At 52.3% G+C, this 19,115-nt stretch overlaps 1 protein-coding gene across 7 annotated transcripts in view; it reads left to right on the top strand.

The window, feature by feature from the left end:
* The window catches only part of bahcc1b (BAH domain and coiled-coil containing 1b), a 118,526-nt gene that overhangs the window by 45,682 nt on the left and 53,729 nt on the right, over positions 1–19,115 (top strand). For 5 of the 7 annotated variants that reach the window (XM_069194551.1, XM_069194552.1, XM_069194553.1 and 2 more), the window contains one exon: positions 17,492–17,674. In XM_069194551.1, the coding sequence (XP_069050652.1) occupies positions 17,492–17,674 (183 nt within the window). Of the gene's footprint in view, positions 1–9,211; positions 9,449–16,932; positions 17,272–17,491; positions 17,675–19,115 lie in introns of those variants that run through there. The other 2 variants (XM_069194554.1, XM_069194555.1) reach the window with 2 other exon arrangements.

Below are 19,115 nucleotides of genomic sequence, written 5' to 3'. Positions count from 1 at the left end.
GGCCCCCGCTCGCGCAGCGGCGTGTGATGTCACGCGGGAGCTTGCTTGCTAAGCTCGAGGGAGTGACGACGGCAGTAAAAACGTAAGGCCTAACCCTACCGCGGACCTTCACCGCTGAGAAGTTTCTCATATTAAACTGGTAGTTTTCACATCCCCAGTTTATTTCACACGGTTCTAAACAAGCAATTCTTTCCAAGCCCAGGAAAATGTTCTCTTGCGTACATACATCAGCATGTGGATACAGGGTGTGTGCAGTACATTACTATAAAGGGGTTGAGGTGGGGGTGAGTCTGCATTTGTATTATTCATAGAAATACTGGAGACTCCCAAGTTCTGCATTCATGATAGCGTGGGTAATTCTCGGGTTCACTCCGTTTCCACGTTGGACAACCTTCACGTGTGCGTGATCGGGAGTTTGCCTGGCGTGCTGCCGCCCAGCTGTGGCATCGGGTACGGGTGAGCCGGGCCCGGTGTCATGAGGGTCATTAGGATGATGAGGGGGGGGGAGAGGCCGCGGAAACAGCTGATTACCCCCGAGCAGAGCGCCGGGTGATCCCGTGGCCCTGTAAGGGTTAAGGGTCCATTAGCGCCGGAGAAAAAGCAGCGCTGGGAATTCATTATTCATGGGCGTAAAGGAGTCGGCAGCGGGGCCTGACAGCGCCCCCGCCTCTCACTCGCTCCTCAATAACTGCTGCTTGCCGGGAAGACGGTGCAGCTGCCGTGCTGGGTTGTAACCCATCAGACCGCTCGGGCCGTCTTTCACCTCGGTCTGCACTCCCGCCTCACTCGCGAACCACACGTCTGCTAATAACAGTCAGAATTCAATCCTAGCACCGCCGCCGCCGCCCCCCCAGACACGCTCCTTGATTTATTTAAGGTAGAGCCATCATCCGCGCTAACCCGCCGCCCCCGTTAACTTAATGCTATTCTCTGTCGGCTTTCTTCCGGGAGCTCCCTTGCCTGGGAAGATATACACGACTTTTTTTCACTTCTCCCATTCCTCAGTTTGTTTTATATATATATATTACCCACTGTCCTTTTTTTTTTTCTTTTGCAATAAAGACGGTGCAACGTCAGGGCGATAGATAACCGTTATATTAATGGTGTTCTTTCTGACTCCCCCCTTGAAAGCGAAGATCTGGCACCTGGGCTGAAATAAAGCAGACGCGATGTTGCTGCGAGACGCCGCACAGTGCCTTTGCATGTCATGAATATTTTACCGTTCTCTCCCCCCCTCACACCCCGGTTGTTGAAAGTCGGGCTCCTTTGACAGTGTTATGGAGGTACGCGAGATGCCACTTGAAAGAGCCCCGGCTCAGCGCGTACGCTGGCGGCCTGCTGTCTTCCTCAGCAGCCGGCTCGACAGCGCCGAACACAACAAACACGCTCTGTTTACATATAGTCTTCCCACACTTTTCCCCTCCTGCCACGGGCTGTGTTTTGCAGCAGCAGCCTCTTCCAAGTTAAATTAAACGCAGGCCGTCTATACATTCCAGCCCCTCGCGGCTCGGCGCCCCCTCGTCCGCCCACCGCGAGGCTCGCCCGCGCGCCGGGGCCGCGCCGACGTCACGGCCGCGCCCCTGTCACCCGCGCCCTGGGCATCCGGGGCTCCGGGGCGAGACGGTGGCCAGGGCGCGAGCCGGTTGGGTTGACCGCCTCCTAACGGACGGCGACGGCAGCGGCCTGCGACCGATATTCAGGCGTCCTGCGAACGAGTCCGGTCGTGAACGTACCCGCACGCCGAGGCGCGATAATAAATGAAGTTTCCAATCGTACCACACTGCGAAAAAATGAGTTTTTCTACCTCCGCAGGACAATCGTAGATCTGGAGAAGTCTCGGGTCTTGAGAATGTCAAATTTAATAACACTCATGATCAGCGAACATGGGAGTTTAAGTCTGACATTGAACAGTCCCTTTATTTTCCTGTGTTGATGTTGCTCTGTGGAGTCATGATTTAGGGCTTGGCAGGACCCCTCAGAACAAGGAAGGCTGAACTTGTAAATTGCCGAAAATAATTTTCTTTAAAAACGCGTGTCCCTCCGAAACTAGGCTGGACAAGAGAGGCTTGTAAAAAAAAAAAAAAACCACGATGAAACGGCAAAGACAGATGTGTGTCCTACTGAGAAAGAAGGAGAAACAAACTTGTGCTTAAAAAAAAGAGAATGCTGGGAGCGAAAGAAAGATAAATTGAAAGGAAGAGAGCCCAGGCAGAGACAGACAGGAAGTGAGTGGGAAGCTGAACAGAACTGAGATCGTGACAGGAGAAGAGGGGAATGGGAGAAAGAGTGAAGGGAGCTACTGTGAGGAACAGGACAAGAGTTGAAGAGAAGGAACGTGTTGATTGAGCTGGAGAGAAACAGGAAGGCAGTGTGGAGCTCTGGTCAGGGTTACTGACGAGAAGGTTGCAGGTTCAAATCTGAGGTGGGGTCACTCGCTGTACCCCCGAGCAAGGTTCCTTACCCAGTTTTCTGCAGTTGTGTGCATTAAAAGAAAAATGGGTAAATAATAATATAATAATATGGAGAGTGCAATGATGAATGGAAAAACACCATAAAATGAAGCAAATCCTCTTTTTCATGTATTTTATTGCATTTTTACAACAATAAAAAGACACGATGCATCACAAACTTCTTAAAATATTGTAACAGAATATGGAAATGATCCGTACAGCGTTTTAGCTGGGAGTTATTTATGATAAAAACGCACAGCTTCAGGAAAGCCTCTTTTGGACGCTAGTACCTCGTGTGGACGCGGGCTACTCAGGATGCCGTGTGTGTATATGTTTACTAACACAGACCCAACCATTAGGAAAGCAGCGCGGCACCGAGATTACAGAGCGTGGAGGAGAGCGTGCAAGCCCGAGAGTGGGCGCGTGTGGTGTTTTTGTGTTTTTAGGCGAGAGCAGAGGAGAGAGTGAGTGTGCGCTGGGAACGCTCTGCCTGGCTACCCTGCTGTCACAGTGACTCAGCTGTTGGGAAATGCAGGGGAGAGGGTGTGAGAGCCAGTGGACAGAGCTGGTTCTCAAGACAGCCCGCGCCAGCACTGGAACGGAGCAAAGACTTTTACAGTATTTTACTTTTTTTAACACTGCTCCTCGGTTTCCAAGAAGCTGTTAGCCGGGGAAGCGATTTGGCCGTGGCACAAGACATATGTTTACTATCTACCTGGGCCTGGGAACTTCCTTACGCTCAGCCACTGCCGTCCCGCCTTCTCCCTCAGTCTGAAGAGGCGCGAGAGTGGCCTGACGGTAGAGATACCGTGTGAGCAGAGGTCGGAGGTCAGGGGTCAGTGGCCGCCCCTTGACCTGCCACACTCAGACCGGTAGAAATTTGTGGGCTCTCCCTTCTGTGGCAGGGACTAGCAGCGCTGTTCTCGGCTCTCTGTGTGTCTGTCCTTATTCATCAGCGGACCACCCACCTTTCTGTCCCCGGTCGGCCTTTGATGTGGGCAAACATGTGCACCACAGGGCGAGCCAGTTCCCCTGCCTCCTTTGTGCCCTCCAGTGCGGTTTCTCCCATTGCGTTTAACAGGCTCTGCTGCAGCACAGACCTCGGCTCGCACAGAGCCCGTCTCTTCAGGCAGAGCACGCAAGGCCGGCCTCGCAAACGAGCGCAAGGAAGCCATGCGCTGTCTGTCAGCCCACTTCCATCAGGACACAGTGGTCATCCGGGGGAAAAAACACTCCCCGAGTTGAACTCCCCCACCACCAGCCTTGCCCTGTAATTTGTCAAAAAGGAGAATTTCCCTCAATAAGAACCATCAGTTTGTGTGCTGTATTCCCCTTGGGACAATGCCCAGGCATTTGCTCCTCAGCTTTTGTCTGACTAAGACGGCCATCCACGTCAACTGGAACTACTGGTCGTAATTAACATTAGTCATCTTTGTTGCTGCAGAAGATATTAAAGATATGAAAGATTTCCTCACCAGTAGCCCCCCGGCTTTAAACAGAAGCGTTTCCATAAAACGTTCCTTTATGTTTTTTCCTGGATGTTCTGCATCTTTGTAGTGAGGAAACGTTCCAGGCCTTGTTTGCACAGCTCCGCAGGGGGTCTGCAACCCAAGATCCCTGTAATCTTGCTCTCCGGGAGCTACTCCAGTTGGGAAGAGTGGAGTACAGTGCTGGGGCCCTGCCTTGCCTTCCGGCTCTGGCCGTTGCGCAAGAAAGTCGTTCTGCCCCATCGATAAACCAGCCTGCAGCCCTCTGTGTTACAACATCTCAGCCTGCATTCAGTCCGTGTTGAAAACGTTCTGCTGTTTTGAATTTGTCTTCGGGGTGGAAGGGGGAGAGTTGGAAAGGACTTCTATAGGAAAGGATTTCTTACTTAGGATTTTGCAAGCTGTTGTGTAACTCGCAGGAGACTCTGCTGTATGATGGGATATGCCCTATGGACAGGTTATCCAATAGGCAAATTGCATAAGTGGAGTAACATGCGGATGTTTCAGTGACAGTCGCACTAAGAGGTACAGGGATAATGTCTGCCAGAAGAATGTCACTGCTTTTTGCCCAGCATTAAAGGTGTTAAGCAAGAGTAAAATCTCTGAACATGGACTCTAGGTGACTGGATCTGAAAACAGGCCCTTGGAGTGAAGATCTGGCGCTTGTCACTCACCCTGGCCCAGAGGAAGTAGCCAGCACTGTGTGTGGGTTGACAAGGCTGGGAAGAAATGCTCACCACAAAAAAAAAGGATTATAGTAAAAAAAAGGAAAAATAACATTTATGGCTAAGGCTGCTTTAAAAATAATTTTCCATATCAATGTGACGACACGAGCCCAGTGGGAGACAGATATGATTTACTGCTTTTTTCGTGCCAATGGAAAATCTAATGAGAAGGAAAACAAACTCATGTGACCGGGCTGGCGCTGGCACTGGGCTCGGATCTGGGGTGTGTGGGACATGCTCGCCCTGATGGCTGCCCGGTGCACTCCTGGCACCCGGCCGGGGGAGGGATTGGTCGGGCACAAGCGCAGGATGAGCCGTGACCACGAGCATGGGGTCTGTAGTGAGCGAGGGGCAGAAAGACCCCGTAGGCCGGCGCTCCACTTACCTTACGCTGCATTTGTGCAGGTTAACGGGAAATAAAAAGGGGGAATAAATGCAAAAACAGCGAGTTAGGTTGCTCACTCGGGGGGGACTCCTGAATTCTCACGTTTCCGTCCTGAAATAACTCGGGGGGATCGCTTTAAAACTTTTTTCTTGCGTCTGCTGGTGCAGAACCAAGAGCCGGTTAAAATTCAGTGTGTGCTACGAGCTAAACGACCAGTTTAGATATTAAAAAGCATGATGCAACACCTTGCCTGTTAGCATGGAAATAAATGTTCCTCTCAAATTTAATTGTTCCATCTCTACAGATGGATTCATGCTGGCAGCATTTAATTAGCTGAAATGCAGCTTGCTGAGCATGTTGGTATCTTTCTTTCTTTTATCAAGCAGGTTAAAATCAGCATTAATGTGAGATATAATCAGTGCAAACACAGAGTAATACCTTTGCAGAAAGGCACGTAAAAGCTAAGGTAAGGTGAAAAGGAAAATGAAGATCTCTCTTGTGGGAGAGTTCTGTATTAAGTCATGTTATGGAAAGACCTAGCCTTATTTGCAGAGCGCTGTTTATATTTGTGCTGTATCCATCCAAATATTTAAAAACATTGTCTAATGGGGAAAAACCAAAGCAATGCATTCGTATTTTATGCTACCGTGAAATGTGAGTTCTGAGCCAGCAGTTTGCAGTTTGCAGTTTGCACTTTGCCGGGCTTGTCCGTGAGAAAGCAGTTTTACAAGTGTGAGACTGGTTTAGCTGGACAGGCCTGCATTAGCTCAGAATAATTGGACTGATCCTCCAGTGTGAAACCGTTGCTGGTGAGAGCGGAGGCCTTCTGTAACCCTGGAGCCTTGGTCCGTGTGTGGGTGTTGAAAGAAGAAAATGGGATAATAATTCATTTGTCTGGCCTCTTCCTGTTGTTATGCAGCCTCCACTCACACCCTGTTGTGGTATTCACATCTCCAAGGACAGTCATGACTCAAGACTCCCCCACTCCAGTCTGCAGCAGAAAGACCCAGAGCTTGACTATTTATCCGAGCTTTATCTTCAAGACACTGTAAAGCACCTTGACTGGCTTGCCGTGAATTTGTTTTTCGTCGTGCTCCCGGGCTTATTTTGCTGGGGCTGCTGTGAAGTACCAGCTCCTGAAAGCTATGTTGGTTGGCATTGCAAGGACGCTGGTACAGAGCGAGTGAGGGGGAGTCTGTCTAGACGCAATAGAGAAAGAGACATTCTTCTGCTCAGAGGCTGTAGCCTTATCAGTTAATGGCAGGGTTTTCTCAGCACCAACTTAATAAGTTACCCAGCTCTAGTACCTTGGCAATGCAGTGTAGTGTGAATGGAAAGATTGAATTACTTTCAGAGTCCTGTCTGTGCTGAGTATTTACTATACCGGTGGAATTGGATCTTACGTCGGTGCATTCTGTTGTTTTCGAGAATGCAAAGCCGACAGAATTGCATCTATAGTGAGAAAGCTGGGCTCGTGGTCCATCATTTTCTGGACGATTGGCTGTGCAGCTGAGGGTCCTGAACTCCAGGTGAGCTCGGGTTCGTATCGCATATTGTGTGATGGCGCAGTGTGGTGGTCAGGTCCCGTGTCCCTCCAGCACCAACGTGCCAGCTCGGGGTCCGGATGCGTGCTGCTCGAATTGGGATTTCACAGCGCTGTTTCTGGGCTGGCACCCGTCTTCCCTCCTACGGCGAAGAAAAGCTCCAAACGTGTTAGCCGGTTGAAGTTCCTCTTTGCATGGGTGTGCAAGGTGGCCGGACAGCAGCGCGGCGGAAGAGGGGTGTCAAAGCTCGCCGACGCTGGCGTTATGAAATTACGCTGCAGTGTGAAGGCGAAGGGAGTGTGAGGGACCAGCACAGCGCATTGATTGGGTGCCTGTCAAAAATCTGGTGACATCTTAATTCCCCAATATGGGAAAGGGGCTATTTTTCATCGTTAAGGTTTGCTTGCTGAGGCTGTTTTTCTAGCAAGTTGCTTTCATGCTTGATGCATTTTTATTGCTGTTGAACAAATGAGGCAATGTCCTTATCATTGTCATTGCTGCCTAGCAATGTCAGTGGGCGCTCTGCAGACAGGGGAGTGGGGTTTAACAGACTGAGCGCTCTCTCCTAACCAGCTTCGGCTGGATTCATTAACCACCCCTTAACTTTTTACTGTTGTTTTTATACTTTGACTGCTCGCTGCTGACTTCAGTTATTAAATAATGTATCACTTAAATTGCTTACATCTTAAGTCATCATCACCACCCACCCCCCACTTTCACATCTCCCCAAGGCTCCCTTAATGATCATGTTCTTTCCCTTTGCTGATCTGAATAAAATTGGTGGGGTGATTTGGGTATTTGGTGCCAATTTGTTTTTTTTTTTCTCCGTTCTGGAATCTGAACAGGCATCAGAGGTTTGCAATAATAGCATTTAGGGCGTTGACTTGCCTGTATCTCACATTCTGTCATCCATCTTGCCTCTCGTAACTCCCAAAGACTAGACCTACAGTAATTTTGCTCCAAACAGCGCTACTACATTGAGTGGGTAGTTTATCTCCTGAAATCTGCCAGCTCTGATTCTGGGATTTGAATCTCACAATGTGTTAATATACCATTTTAAAAGCTTTGTTAATAAGCCCCTCTGTTCTGCAACCAGGAACAAAGAAACAAGACTACATTTGTAGCTCCCAGTCTCCACAGAGACATGTCGACATTAATATCCTGCAGCAAAATTAAAATTTTATCTGGTATTCAGTGTGATACGTAGATTATATAGAAATTATTCTAATAGTGTACCCTGCAATACATTTTCTATTGTCGTTTTCTTTTGTTGCAGTACTTGCAATATTTTATTTTATCCTGCAATATTTATATGCTGCATTAATAATAAAAATGCTGTTGCCCCTCCTAATGGTGTATGGTTACTGGTCCTGCACACAGCCAGCAGCAAGAGGAATGAGTCAGTAAGAAACAGCAGCAAAGGGAGTTTCAGCGAATCCACTTGCCTCGGGTCTGGAGTCCCACCTTGACTTCAGGAAGCGGAGGGAAGTCTGGGAAGCCAGCGGAGCGTGCTCTCGGCTCGTGAAGCGCCACACACACGCCTGCCTGCGCTGCACGCTGAGCTGGATCGGAAAGGTGGCTAGGCGTTGTGCTGAGTAATCTTTGCCGAGCTGTTGGGTTTCTGCCTGCCAGGAAGGCCGGCCAGGGGAGCCGAGGGGCTGGGGGGGGGGAGTCGAGGTAAACACCAGCTCAGCCTCTGGCCAGATGTGGGAGGCGTGCAGCTGTGCGCGCATGGAACGTTTCTTAACCGCCTCTCCGTCTGTGACTGCATTTCCACCCGGACGTTAGCGGCCCCGATCTCGGTGCGTTTTTCTCCTCCTGCACTTGACAGCCAGGCCAGGGAGCCTGGGGCCCGTCCACCTGGGTCTCCCAGCAGCTCCACAGCTCCCACGCCCCCCGGCGGGGCGTCTCTGCGGCCGCCGTCTCCCCTCAGCGCTGGCGGCACGAACGCGGGACACCTCTGAGTGTCCGTGCGCCCCTGAGCTCCTGTCTGCTCCTCCTCCGCCCCGGCCCGTCGGGAGTGTCCAGGCCGGAGCTCTGGGCTGCGCGATCCCCCTCGACCCACCGGAGCGGCGCGTCCCCCTGCCCTCCTTCCCTCTGGGCCCTCGCTGCTCTTGATCGTCGAGGCCAGCGCCTCGGCAGCCAGGTCGTCCCGAGGGCCCGGAGACGTCCACCTGTTTCTGGGTGCCCCGCCCCGTGCCTGCCCCGGATAATAGGATCTTGGCTCCCTGCTCCGGGTGTTGAAGAGGGAATGGAAACCGGCTCTGACCACATCCACCCGACTCAGTGCTCAAACATCCAGTAGGCCGAGGGCCCTGGGCGTGGGCAGCCAGGCGCTGCGCGGTGGTACTGACCTCACTTCCCCCGCCCCCCCGCCCCCTCCGCCACTGGACCCCCTCCAGGACAGCTCCTCTCCTGCTTCTGATCAAAAAAGGGAAGAAAAAGGGAAAACTTTCTTGGCAGCTGGGCTTCCCAAGGAAAAGAAGAAAAAAAAATCTGTGGGGTCCAAAGATTTTTATTTTCTTTCTCTCCCCCCCCCCCAAAAAAAAAAGGTTAGAAAAAATTCCTCCTGCAGCAGTTATTTCCAAACCAACAGGAATTTGGCTACTTGTAACTCTAATGTTTTCAAGATGACTTAGACTTTAAGGAAATCCCCCCTTCGAATTTTTTTTCTTCTTTTCTGTTGTACGGAACCAGGCAGTGAGTTACTCAACCTTAAAATATCCTGAACGCAGTCGGGCTGCGCTGAGGGGAGTGTTCCAAAGGTGCTGAGCAGCTTTCGCTGAGCTCCGAACCCTCTTTGCCGTTGCTCTAATACAAGGATACAAGTCATTTTGAAACACTATGTTTCTCTGGGGTAAGTGGCCGAAACTGCTTCAGCTCGAGTGTCTGTCACGTCTCACGCCGGTCTGGGAAGCTGCAGCAGGGAAACGGGAGTTCTTCGCAGGGCTGATGTAGCTCTTGGCTGGTGCGCGCGGGCTCCCCGAGTGTGTTTGAACAGACGGGTGAAAAAATCGGTTCTGAAGGCAGCCAAATAGAGCGCCTCTTAATTTGAACCACTTCAAAAATCGGAACAGTTTCTACATCTGGAATTGCTTCCTTTTTTTTTTTTTCTCCTCAAGTTCAATGAATGAAACGAAACTTTGCGGCTGTTGAGAGCTTTGATAGGTGAGAATGATGCTAATCACAGTGGCTATCATTGCCATTTATTTTCTTTTTGATTCCACGAGGCCCGGTGAAGCGTATCCAATTTCGGAGTCGTTTCTTTTCTCCGAATGATTTAATCTGTCCTGCTCTGTGCGCTCTCGTGTTGCGGAGGACTCCCCAGGTCTCCTAGGCTGGCGGGAGTTTCGTCGTGCTGTGGTGCAGGTGTGTCTTCAGACCAGCGAAGGCAGCACAGGATCCCCACACAGCCTGGGTGTTCCTCTTCTCTCCCAGCTCTGTGGTTGGGTCAGCTCGGAACCAGGCGGCCCAGTTCTGTCTGAGGGTCTGACTCGGAGCCCTGCTAGTCTGTCGCCCAGTCCTGCCTCTTTGACTTTGTAGCTGTGGCTTCATGGCCTTCTGGAGACTGGCTTGTCACTTTCTGGGCACCTCTGCCTATACTGCTAAACATCTTACAGCTCCCGTGGTGATAAAAAAGCAATTACATTTTTGCCAGTATATACCTTTGTGTTACAATCTAGTTTGAGCCTCAATTTGTTTTAGCTAAAGCAGTCAGTGGCTTTGGTTTGCTTTTTTCTGTGTTGCATGTGTCTAAACAATGAGTGGAAATACTGTGTTTATGTGCACCGAACTCAGAAAATAAGTTACATTCCTCTTTTCTAGTACCATTTTTTTTATCATACGGATACGTTTTATTTGTGTCATGCTGCACTCTGTCTGCTCTTTGGGCTTTCACAACAGAACTGTTTTAAAGCATACTTCTACACGGATAATGAATCATCTAAACCAGATGGGACATAACATGCAGCTTGCTAGACCTCAGAGAGGTCCTTGTTCAAAGCAAAGTACATGCAACTGTGCTCGCTGCAGAGGAACAGACACACCTTCGAGAGTTTGGGCCTTTCCCCTTTGCAGATGTTTGGTATCAGGCTTGGACCTCTCCCTGGTGCAGCTCCATTCCTCCTTCGGAATTTTTCTGCGTGCAGGCAGATTGCTTTATAATTGGTTTCCAAATCGCCTCCTGGTTTGCACAGTGGTTAAACGTGGTCAGCGCGCTGCTGACTGGACTTACCAGAGAGCGTGGAGAGACAGTGGGTGGTGGTAGCCGGAGGGGGGGTTCGGGGGTGGGCTGGTTGGCTTGTGGAGAAGAGTTGTGCAAGACTTGGTAAGGCCTTGGCAGAAAAAGGCAGTTCCACACCCATGAGCCTGGCAGGTATAAGACCTGGTGCCAAGGAGCAGCCTCTGAGAAGGGGTGTCGCACCCCCACACAATCCCTGCACCCTCTTCTAGGTTTTGCATTTGGCTGGGCAGAGTCGGGGCGGGAGGGAGGGTCTGTTACAGTCACCCTGTTTTAACTCTTTAATTGGGTTAATCAGCCTTACTGTCTGGGATCATACAGACTAGCATGCACAGGACCTGATTTGGCCTAAGCTTTCGCAGAAGAGCACGATCTGCGCCCCGTTGATAACCCGACGGAGTAAACAAACTCCGCTTCGGTCAGCCAGCGTGAGCCCTGGCTTTAAGCTTCTTCTGTCCTTTAGCACCCAGCACCAGAACCAGAAAACTGGGCTGGTCTCCTCGTCCACGTGCTCCCAGCGCCCTCCGGTCACATGTTTCAGCCCCGCCTTTTCCTGTGGCTCACAGGCAGGGATTCAGCAAAGCAGCAACAACAAGAAACAACTCGCCCAAAAAGCCAGATTCTCCCAAAAATGTGTTGTTTTTTTTTGCGGAGAGGAATACCGCAGGTATGATGGACACAATCCCAGGTGGAGATGGTGCCCACGCTGTAGAGTTGCCTGCAGCTGCGCTTGTTCCCCGTTTGCCGGGATGCCCGGAGGAGAGAGGGATAGGGGATAGGCTGCCTGGAATCCCTGTCTGTCTGCTCTTTGATCCAGGGATGGGAATATCCTCACACAGACAGAAACAGCAGCCGCCTTCAACCTGTAATTTTGTTGTTTCATGCGATTGTAGTGTTTTAGGACAAGAAAAGCATCAGCTCTTTGTTCTTACAAAATGAAATGTGACTCAGTTAACTGGTAATTTTGTGCCTTTTTTCCTGTACTTTGCAATTGCAGTAATTAAAGTTTATTACTTAAAAAGGACTGCCATTACTGAATGAATAAATACCAACTGGGGCTCAACAGGAACTATAAATAACCCTTTCCCCCAGGGTTACATCAGGGTTGGTTTTGCGTAGTTTCAAAGCATTCTGTGAAAGAGAGCGTGAGTGTGACTTCTCGGTGTGCAAGAGCGCCCGGCTGCAGTGCAGAAGGCAGTTAGCTTTTGCCTCGCTCAGTGGGGAGAGTGCCGGGCTGCAGGGTGGCAGGGAGTGGGTTTTGTTGACTCAGTGTGGTTTGCCGTGCTAGCGTTGTTGTGATCAAATATTGTATTCATTCTGCGCAGCCCCGATCGCTTGAGTTAAGCAAACCCACAGCACGAGTCTGTGGCTAGGCGCTCGAGTGCGCGCTTGTAATTTGCACTTGTTTATGTAAGATTCCGGCGTGCGTCAGTACCCTGAGGTGAGCTCGCAGGCGTCAGGAATGAGGAGCCTGTCCTGGATTAGACTCGAGGCCATGTCTTGCACCTGATGTTTCCGCGCGCGGAGCCCTCGAGTCGGAGCACGCCCCCTGCTTCCGCGAGCGAGGCGAGTCACCGGGCGGGCCGGCCGGAGAGACCCCTCCGGTGCTGGCCCTTAGCGCGATCACCTCACTCCTCCCGCCGCCGTCTCTCTGCCCGAGGTGCTTTTCTTGTTTGTTTGTTTTTTTTGCAGCTGTGATGTGTGGCTTAAAGGAGCCCCGCGCTCACTTCAGGGTGGCCGTCAATAATGGATGAGGATTAGGGGACTAATTTCAGAGGGCATACAGGTGCTCTGTACCGCTGTCTGCTGTAACTAATCTGCCCCATTCCGAGGTGTTCTGGGGTGGGGTGGGGGTCTGAGGAGACTATCTCTTAGTTGGGTGGGGGGCACCGACTGAGGTGGTCACATCAGTCTTTGTTTGGTCCTCTAGTTACGTGTCTGCTGAGGCTGATGTATCTGTATCCGACAGTGTTTGTAATTGTTATTGGTCTATTGGTCTCGTTCTGGCTGTTCTTTTCGGCGGCTGGGAAAAATGATGAACCGCCTGAGAACAGCCGAGCTTCGAATGACATGTTGGAGGGTTTTCGGTTTCCTTTTGCTCCCACCTCTCCATCGGTTTCCTCACCTGTCCTCCGGTCTCCTCTCCTCTCCTCCGGTCTCCTCTTCCCCGGTCTCCTCTCCTGTCCTCTGGTCTCCTCTCCTGTCCTCCGGTCTCTTCTCCTGTCCTCCGGTCTTTTCTCCTGTCCTCCGGTCTCCTCTCCTGTCCTCTGGTCTCCTCTCCTCTGGTCTCCTCTCCTCCGGTCACCTCTCCTGTCCTCCGGTCACCTCTCCTGTCCTCCGGTCTCCTCTCCTGTCCTCTGGTCTCTTCTCCTCCGGTCACCTCTCCTGTCCTCCGGTCACCTCTCCTGTCTTCCAGTCTCCTCTCCTGTCACTCTGGTCTCCTCTCCTCTGGTCTCTCCTCCGGTCTCCTCTCCTGTCCTCCGGTCTCCTCTCCTGTCCTCTGGTCTCCTCTCCTCTGGTCACCTCTCCTGTCCTCCGGTCTCCTCTCCTGTCCTCCGGTCTCCTCTCCTGTCCTCTGGTCTCTTCTCCTCCGGTCACCTCTCCTGTCCTCCGGTCTCCTCTCCTGTCCTCCGGTCACCTCTCCTGTCTTCCAGTCTCCTCTCCTGTCACTCTGCTGTCACACCCTGTCTCCCTCACCAGCTCATCCTCCGCGCTGGGGTTGCAGGGGTCCTGGCCGGTTCTCCCCGCAGGGGCGCAGTGAGGGCAGTTTGTGAGGCAGGCCCACATGCCACTCGCCAGACACCTGATAGCCCAGGACGTATCCCGCTGGTGTGACTCCTGTCTCCTTGTGCCGTGACAAGAACATAAGAACGCTTGCAGACAAGTGGGGGCTGCTTTGCTTATCTGGCCCAGGAGGTAGTCAGTGGCTCATCCATCTGTTTCTTGAATGTAGCAGGAGTCGGGCTTCAGCAGCTTGACTCTCAAACAGCCCTTCAAGAAGACCAAGGGCAATATCCTTCACTGTGGGCTCCACCAAGACAAGACCTTGATTTCCATGGAGCTACTTCCTGCCCCATTCCTCACATATTCCCATAGTTCTCAAGACCTACCTCAGCGTGTATTTTTGTTCAGTCAACCAGGAGCGCACCAGTGTTCGTTTCTTTTGTCTGCAAAAGTGCTCCGGTCTTGTGAACTTGTGATTTTTAGTACCTTCCCCTTTAAAAAGCGATTTTATCTAGAATGGAAAAACACAACAGTATATCCTGATCTGAGGGATTCTGGGGGATTTCTAGCTCTTTGGGAGCTGTGTTCGTAAGTGATGTGAAGTACCTAAAATGTATGAGGCGCTCTGTGGGAATATTTTGGGCAGTTTTTGTTGCCAGCGTGGTGCAGCACCAGCGTCAACACTGCGCTCCCCGGCGCCGGTTCTTCTGTTTCTCCTCGCACCTGAAAGCAGGTGTTACTGAGCCTCCTGTCACTTTAATTAACGCTATTATTCTCGTCTAATGAACGGGATCGCCCTAGTGTTGTGCCTTCGAGACTGATTTATGATCCGGCCATCAGCAGCACCAGACAAGCCTCCGACCGGTCTGTTCCGGCCGCAGGTGAAGGAAAGGACCTGCGCCGAAAAGCCATGCAGTCAAACCTGCGCACAGCCTGCCGCAGCCGGCAATATCAGAAGAGGGCTTTGGCTCGTCGGGTGCTGCTTGCGAATGGCAGCCTTGCTGCAGCCTTGAGAGTGCTGATCATGTTATTTTTTTGTGCAAACATCTACAGCTAAGATACTGGCATTGTATTAGAGATGAGTAAAACTTCAGACACCCCTCTTCACTTATCCTACACCACATACGAAGAACTGCACACACGAGGAGGCCATTCTTCCCGTTGGGCTCTTTCGGTACTTTAGTAACCAAGTTTAATCTCATTTTTCAGAACTCTCCTTTACAAGTGCCTCAGAGCAGTGGTTTTACAGGACGCGTCTCAGGTCTGGACAGTTTTACCTGTTTAAGCAGGGGTCTCAGGCTCAGCTCTAGAGAGGCGCTGGTGGTTTCTGTTTTGTTTTTTTGCTACCTGGGTAGTCAGTTAGACAATCAGTCTTATTGTTTTCTTTGACATCTGTAGGATTTTTCCTTACAGTTGGTTAACTCAGGACATTCACTTCCTTGAAGCTACAGTTACCAATAAAAAAAGCCTTCCGGTCTGGCTGGGCGTGCGCTGTTACAGCTATGCAGTTGAATAATTAGGCCCGCTATGTAACAGGGAGGTCGTGGGTCAAACACCGGGAGACACGTGACAAGGTCCTCAAGGAGGGGGGGTTCGAGACCCCCGTCCAAAGACGAAGACAGCTGCCTGGGTCTGTTTTTAAGACGGCCTTCTCTTACGTTTGTGGGGTCCCTCGCAGAATCTGTTGGAAGAGACCAGCGAGACCCCCGCCCCCCCCAGTCAGGGCGCGAGTCTGGAGTGAGAAGAGACAGCCTCACCTCTCCTCTCCTCTTGCAGTGGCAGGCCTGGCCGCACAGCAGGCTCTCAAAGTGGCGATGGGGGGCGATGGGGGGCGATGGGGGGGGGGGACCAGCACTCAGCCCCATAATTGCCAAGTCTCCCTCTCTCCGGAGTTGAAAGGTGTCTGCTGTGCAATTAGGGGAATACGGTGCAAGGAGATCTGACAGTGGAGCCACCTGGAGCTCTGACAGCCAAGGAGCATTCCTGCCACTGTTAACCCCCTGTGTGCCGCTGTGTAGCTCCTCGGCAGAGAGCAGCACGGCACTCACTAGCTCTGACAGGGAGCCTGCTCTCCCCTTCCACACAAAGTGTAAAGCCTAAAGCCAGACCGCCATGGTCTCAGAAACACGCAGCGCTCATTTGGGAATGAGATTCGTCTCTTTTTTTTTTACATTTGGCCCGTGTATGCTAGCACAATCTTAGCATAAACCGTTGCTGTTTTTGATCTTGGCAACGATGGCAGTCAAATAATGAGGATGCACTTTGCGGAGGGAGTCAGACCTGGCACCAGCCAGCTTTGTCTCCTTTACTGGGAGCACAGCATAATAAAGAGAACGGATTCCGCTGGCACAACCCTGTTCGCGGACGAAGACGGAAAGCCGGCCCGTGCAGGCGCGTTGGGCCAGCCGTGGTGCGCTGCGCCGCTCCGGCAGCGCTGAGCTCGTGTCGGGGGCTCGGGGGCCTGCCCTGCCGCTGTGAGCAGGAACAGCAGTCGAAATGTGCAGCCAGGTGCTGTGGCTGCCTCCTGCAGAGCCCCCCAGGAGTGTGCCGCAGGCAGGTGTTTGAGCTGCGCCGAGCTGCCGGGACGCCCAGAGGGACAGACGGGAGTTGTGTGCGTCTGTGTGCGGGGGGGGGGAGGCGGTGCTAGCTCTGGCCGCTGCAATCCACCCGGATAGCCAGGGTTCGAGGGTCTGTGTACTGGACGGTGCGAAGAGGGACAACCACATGAGGAATCCGTGAGAGGGCCTGTGGCTCTGACAGAGACGGAGCAGACGGGGCAAGCTGATTACCTGTTTGCATCAATCTTGGGGGAGACCCTGCCCGAATTAAAATCCCAGGGAGTCAAGTTAATCAGCATGCATGCACAATTGGAGCCAAACCTACACATCCACAGTAAGCAGTCAGGTGTGGGGTGGGAAAGGCATGACTTCACTTTACATCGTGACACTTAATGTTAAGAGAAGACACTTAAACTAAACTGCAGTCCCAGGTGATCGCATCACTGGGCACACAGCGAGGCCCTGTCCTCTTCCTGGCACTTACTGTACAACACACAGTCTTCTTGCTGTGTTTTCTGCGTTTCATTTTCAATGAATGAGCCTTCCACATGGGAAGCTCAGTGTCTGAGAAATGTATTTTGGAGACATTGTCCATCGAGCTTACTAACAAAGAACACCCTCCCCAGTGGGGAGGTAAATGCACAAATGTCACAATGCAACAACAATAGCATCTTTCAGTTTGCAGGGCGTCTGAAATCGAGAGCTGTTGTAATGGCTGTTGATGGCGGTTTTGGTGTGATAATGATGTAGCACTTCCTGTCGCTGAGGCTGCCTGATTCCACTGCGGCCGGTCCTACCCATACTCACCCAGGAACCCTCCCCACTCACACCCATCAGGGGATTCCTACACAGACGTCTGCCACAAGACCTGGGGCTTTCAGGTCGTTGTCTCTGTCTTTGAGCAGCTTCCTCTTTCTAACGCGCGGTTTGAAACTGAGTGACAGAGGCGGGCCTGCTTCTAGGGTTAGTGTTGCTTTTTCGCATTGCAGTCCTTGGTGACAAGCCCTGCAGTTTAGCTCCTGGACGGCAGAGTTTTGACAAGTTTTCGTCTGAGGCGTGGACCCTGTCCTGCAGCGGGGAGCCGGGCCGTCCAGTCGCGGCGCAGGGACAGGGCACTTTCCAATCTCCAGCAGTCCTCTTGTTGCCACATGGTTACAGGTAAATACTAAGGGGGCCCCCGGTCCTGCACTGCTGCAGCAGTTTCTCCTCTGAGCTTTCTGCGCAGCACCTGCCAGCCAGTACAGTAAAACCACAAACCGCTGGAGGTGGGAGGGCTCCCATCTCGGACATCTTGGCGGCTGTTCATGTGTAGCACAGAAAAGTGTGTGAGCCGGTCTAACTGTCTTGTCCCTCTCTCTCTCTCTCTCCCCGGATCCAGGCAGCGGATTGATGGGCAACTCCTCTGCATCCTTCATGGGGACCTTCCTGGCTAGCAGTCTGGGGTCGCCCCCCTCGCACCCGCCCCACCCCTCGGGACCACCCTCCTCCCCCTCCGAGCCCTCCTTCCGAGGGGGTCCCCACTCCAGCGCCTCTCAGATCTGGTTCCCCCATTCGCATGAAGGTAAGCTCAGCGCCCCCCGTGGGGGGGGTGGGCCTTCTCATCTCCTGCCCGGTGTGGGGTGGGTTGTGCGTGTTCAACAATTGTTTTAGTGGCGGTGCCGCCCGCTCTGTCTGTCACCTGTTCTTTATTAAGGGACAGGGTGGAGCTCTTCAGACAGCGTTGTGGAAGAGATGTTTCTTTTCAAAACAAAAACCCTGCTGTTTCAGAGGTTGCAGGCGGGGCTCTTGAGTTCAGGCCCGGATTTAACACCGCGCAGCTCTGCAAGAGTGAGCCGGCGCAGGAGCAAACTGGAACAACAAGGGGTTTGGATTTCTGGTTTTTATAGCAGTCTTGCCAAGGGGAAGCTTTTATCTTCAGAAAGCGGTGGCTTTCAAGTTGAGCCGTGGTTGCTTGTTTCACTGTAGTGGGGCGCACAGTCTCCCCCTCCCGCTGTCCTTTTTTTTTTGACGAGAAGAAAGCCCTTTGCGCTAAGGCGGACTAAGCAATTGTGAACCAGACTTGACTCATCTGGGCTGCGGCTGATTTGAAGACCGAACTGCTCTCGGCGCAACTGGTGCAGCCTGGTCATCTGTTCCAAGTGTGGAGCGCTGTGTAAGCAGACGGAGGATTGAGGAAATCTGGTTTTATTTGGGGGCAATGTCGCCTAAAGGCGTCTAGTCTGTCAGCACCGCCGCCGTTGGCTTAAGCTTTTGCAGAGTCTTCAGTAAATACAGGCTCTTGCATAACATCTGATTCCTGATGTTTCCCTTAAGCGCTCCTAAAGTCTGTTTAATTAGTTTGTCTTAAGGTAATCCCAAATTGAGATTTCATATTCATGAAACGCAATGCTTTTTTTCCCCCTCTCTGTCATAGGGTTTTTTTTTTTCTTTTTCTTTGGCGTCTCTGTTTTCCGGCTTTATTCCGGTCCATCGGCGTCGCAGTGGGCCTCGCTGGGCGTGGAGGGGGTGGAGGTCCGCAGTGCCTCTCCAGGCGCGCGAGATCTGTCCCGCCAGCGTTGCGTTCCGGACCCCGGCCTTTTGCGTTTCACCTCCTCTCTCGTTTTTTTTTTTTCCGCCCGCCGGCGCTCGCTCTGTCCCCGTGCACCCCTGTCCCAGCTGGCGCCCCCGTTTCTCCAGGGCCTGGCGTCGGGGGGGGGGCGCGCGCCGGGCTGTGCCGGCTCGCAGGGGCCGGAGCCCCCCAGTGTCCGCTGAAGCCCGGTGAGGAGATGGTGCTCGTGTGGGCAGCGGTCAGGGCCGGGGCCTCCCCTGCTCGGCGCTGAAGTGTGACTGTGCTGCGGCACAGTGGGAGTTAAGTAGCCTCTGTCCTCCTAGTTGTTGGCAGCTGCCAGAGAAAACAGTAATTGTTGTTGGCAGGCCGCACAGTGGGGCTTTGCTGTTGGCACCCAGCTCTACTGTAACTCAATGACTGAACAAATCTGCTGTGAGAGAGGGAGGGAGGGAGG

This window comes from Lepisosteus oculatus, chromosome 9 (genome assembly GCF_040954835.1).
Source record: "Lepisosteus oculatus isolate fLepOcu1 chromosome 9, fLepOcu1.hap2, whole genome shotgun sequence".
Lineage (NCBI taxonomy): Eukaryota > Metazoa > Chordata > Actinopteri > Semionotiformes > Lepisosteidae > Lepisosteus > Lepisosteus oculatus.
This window is presented reverse-complemented; position numbering and strand designations above follow the sequence as displayed.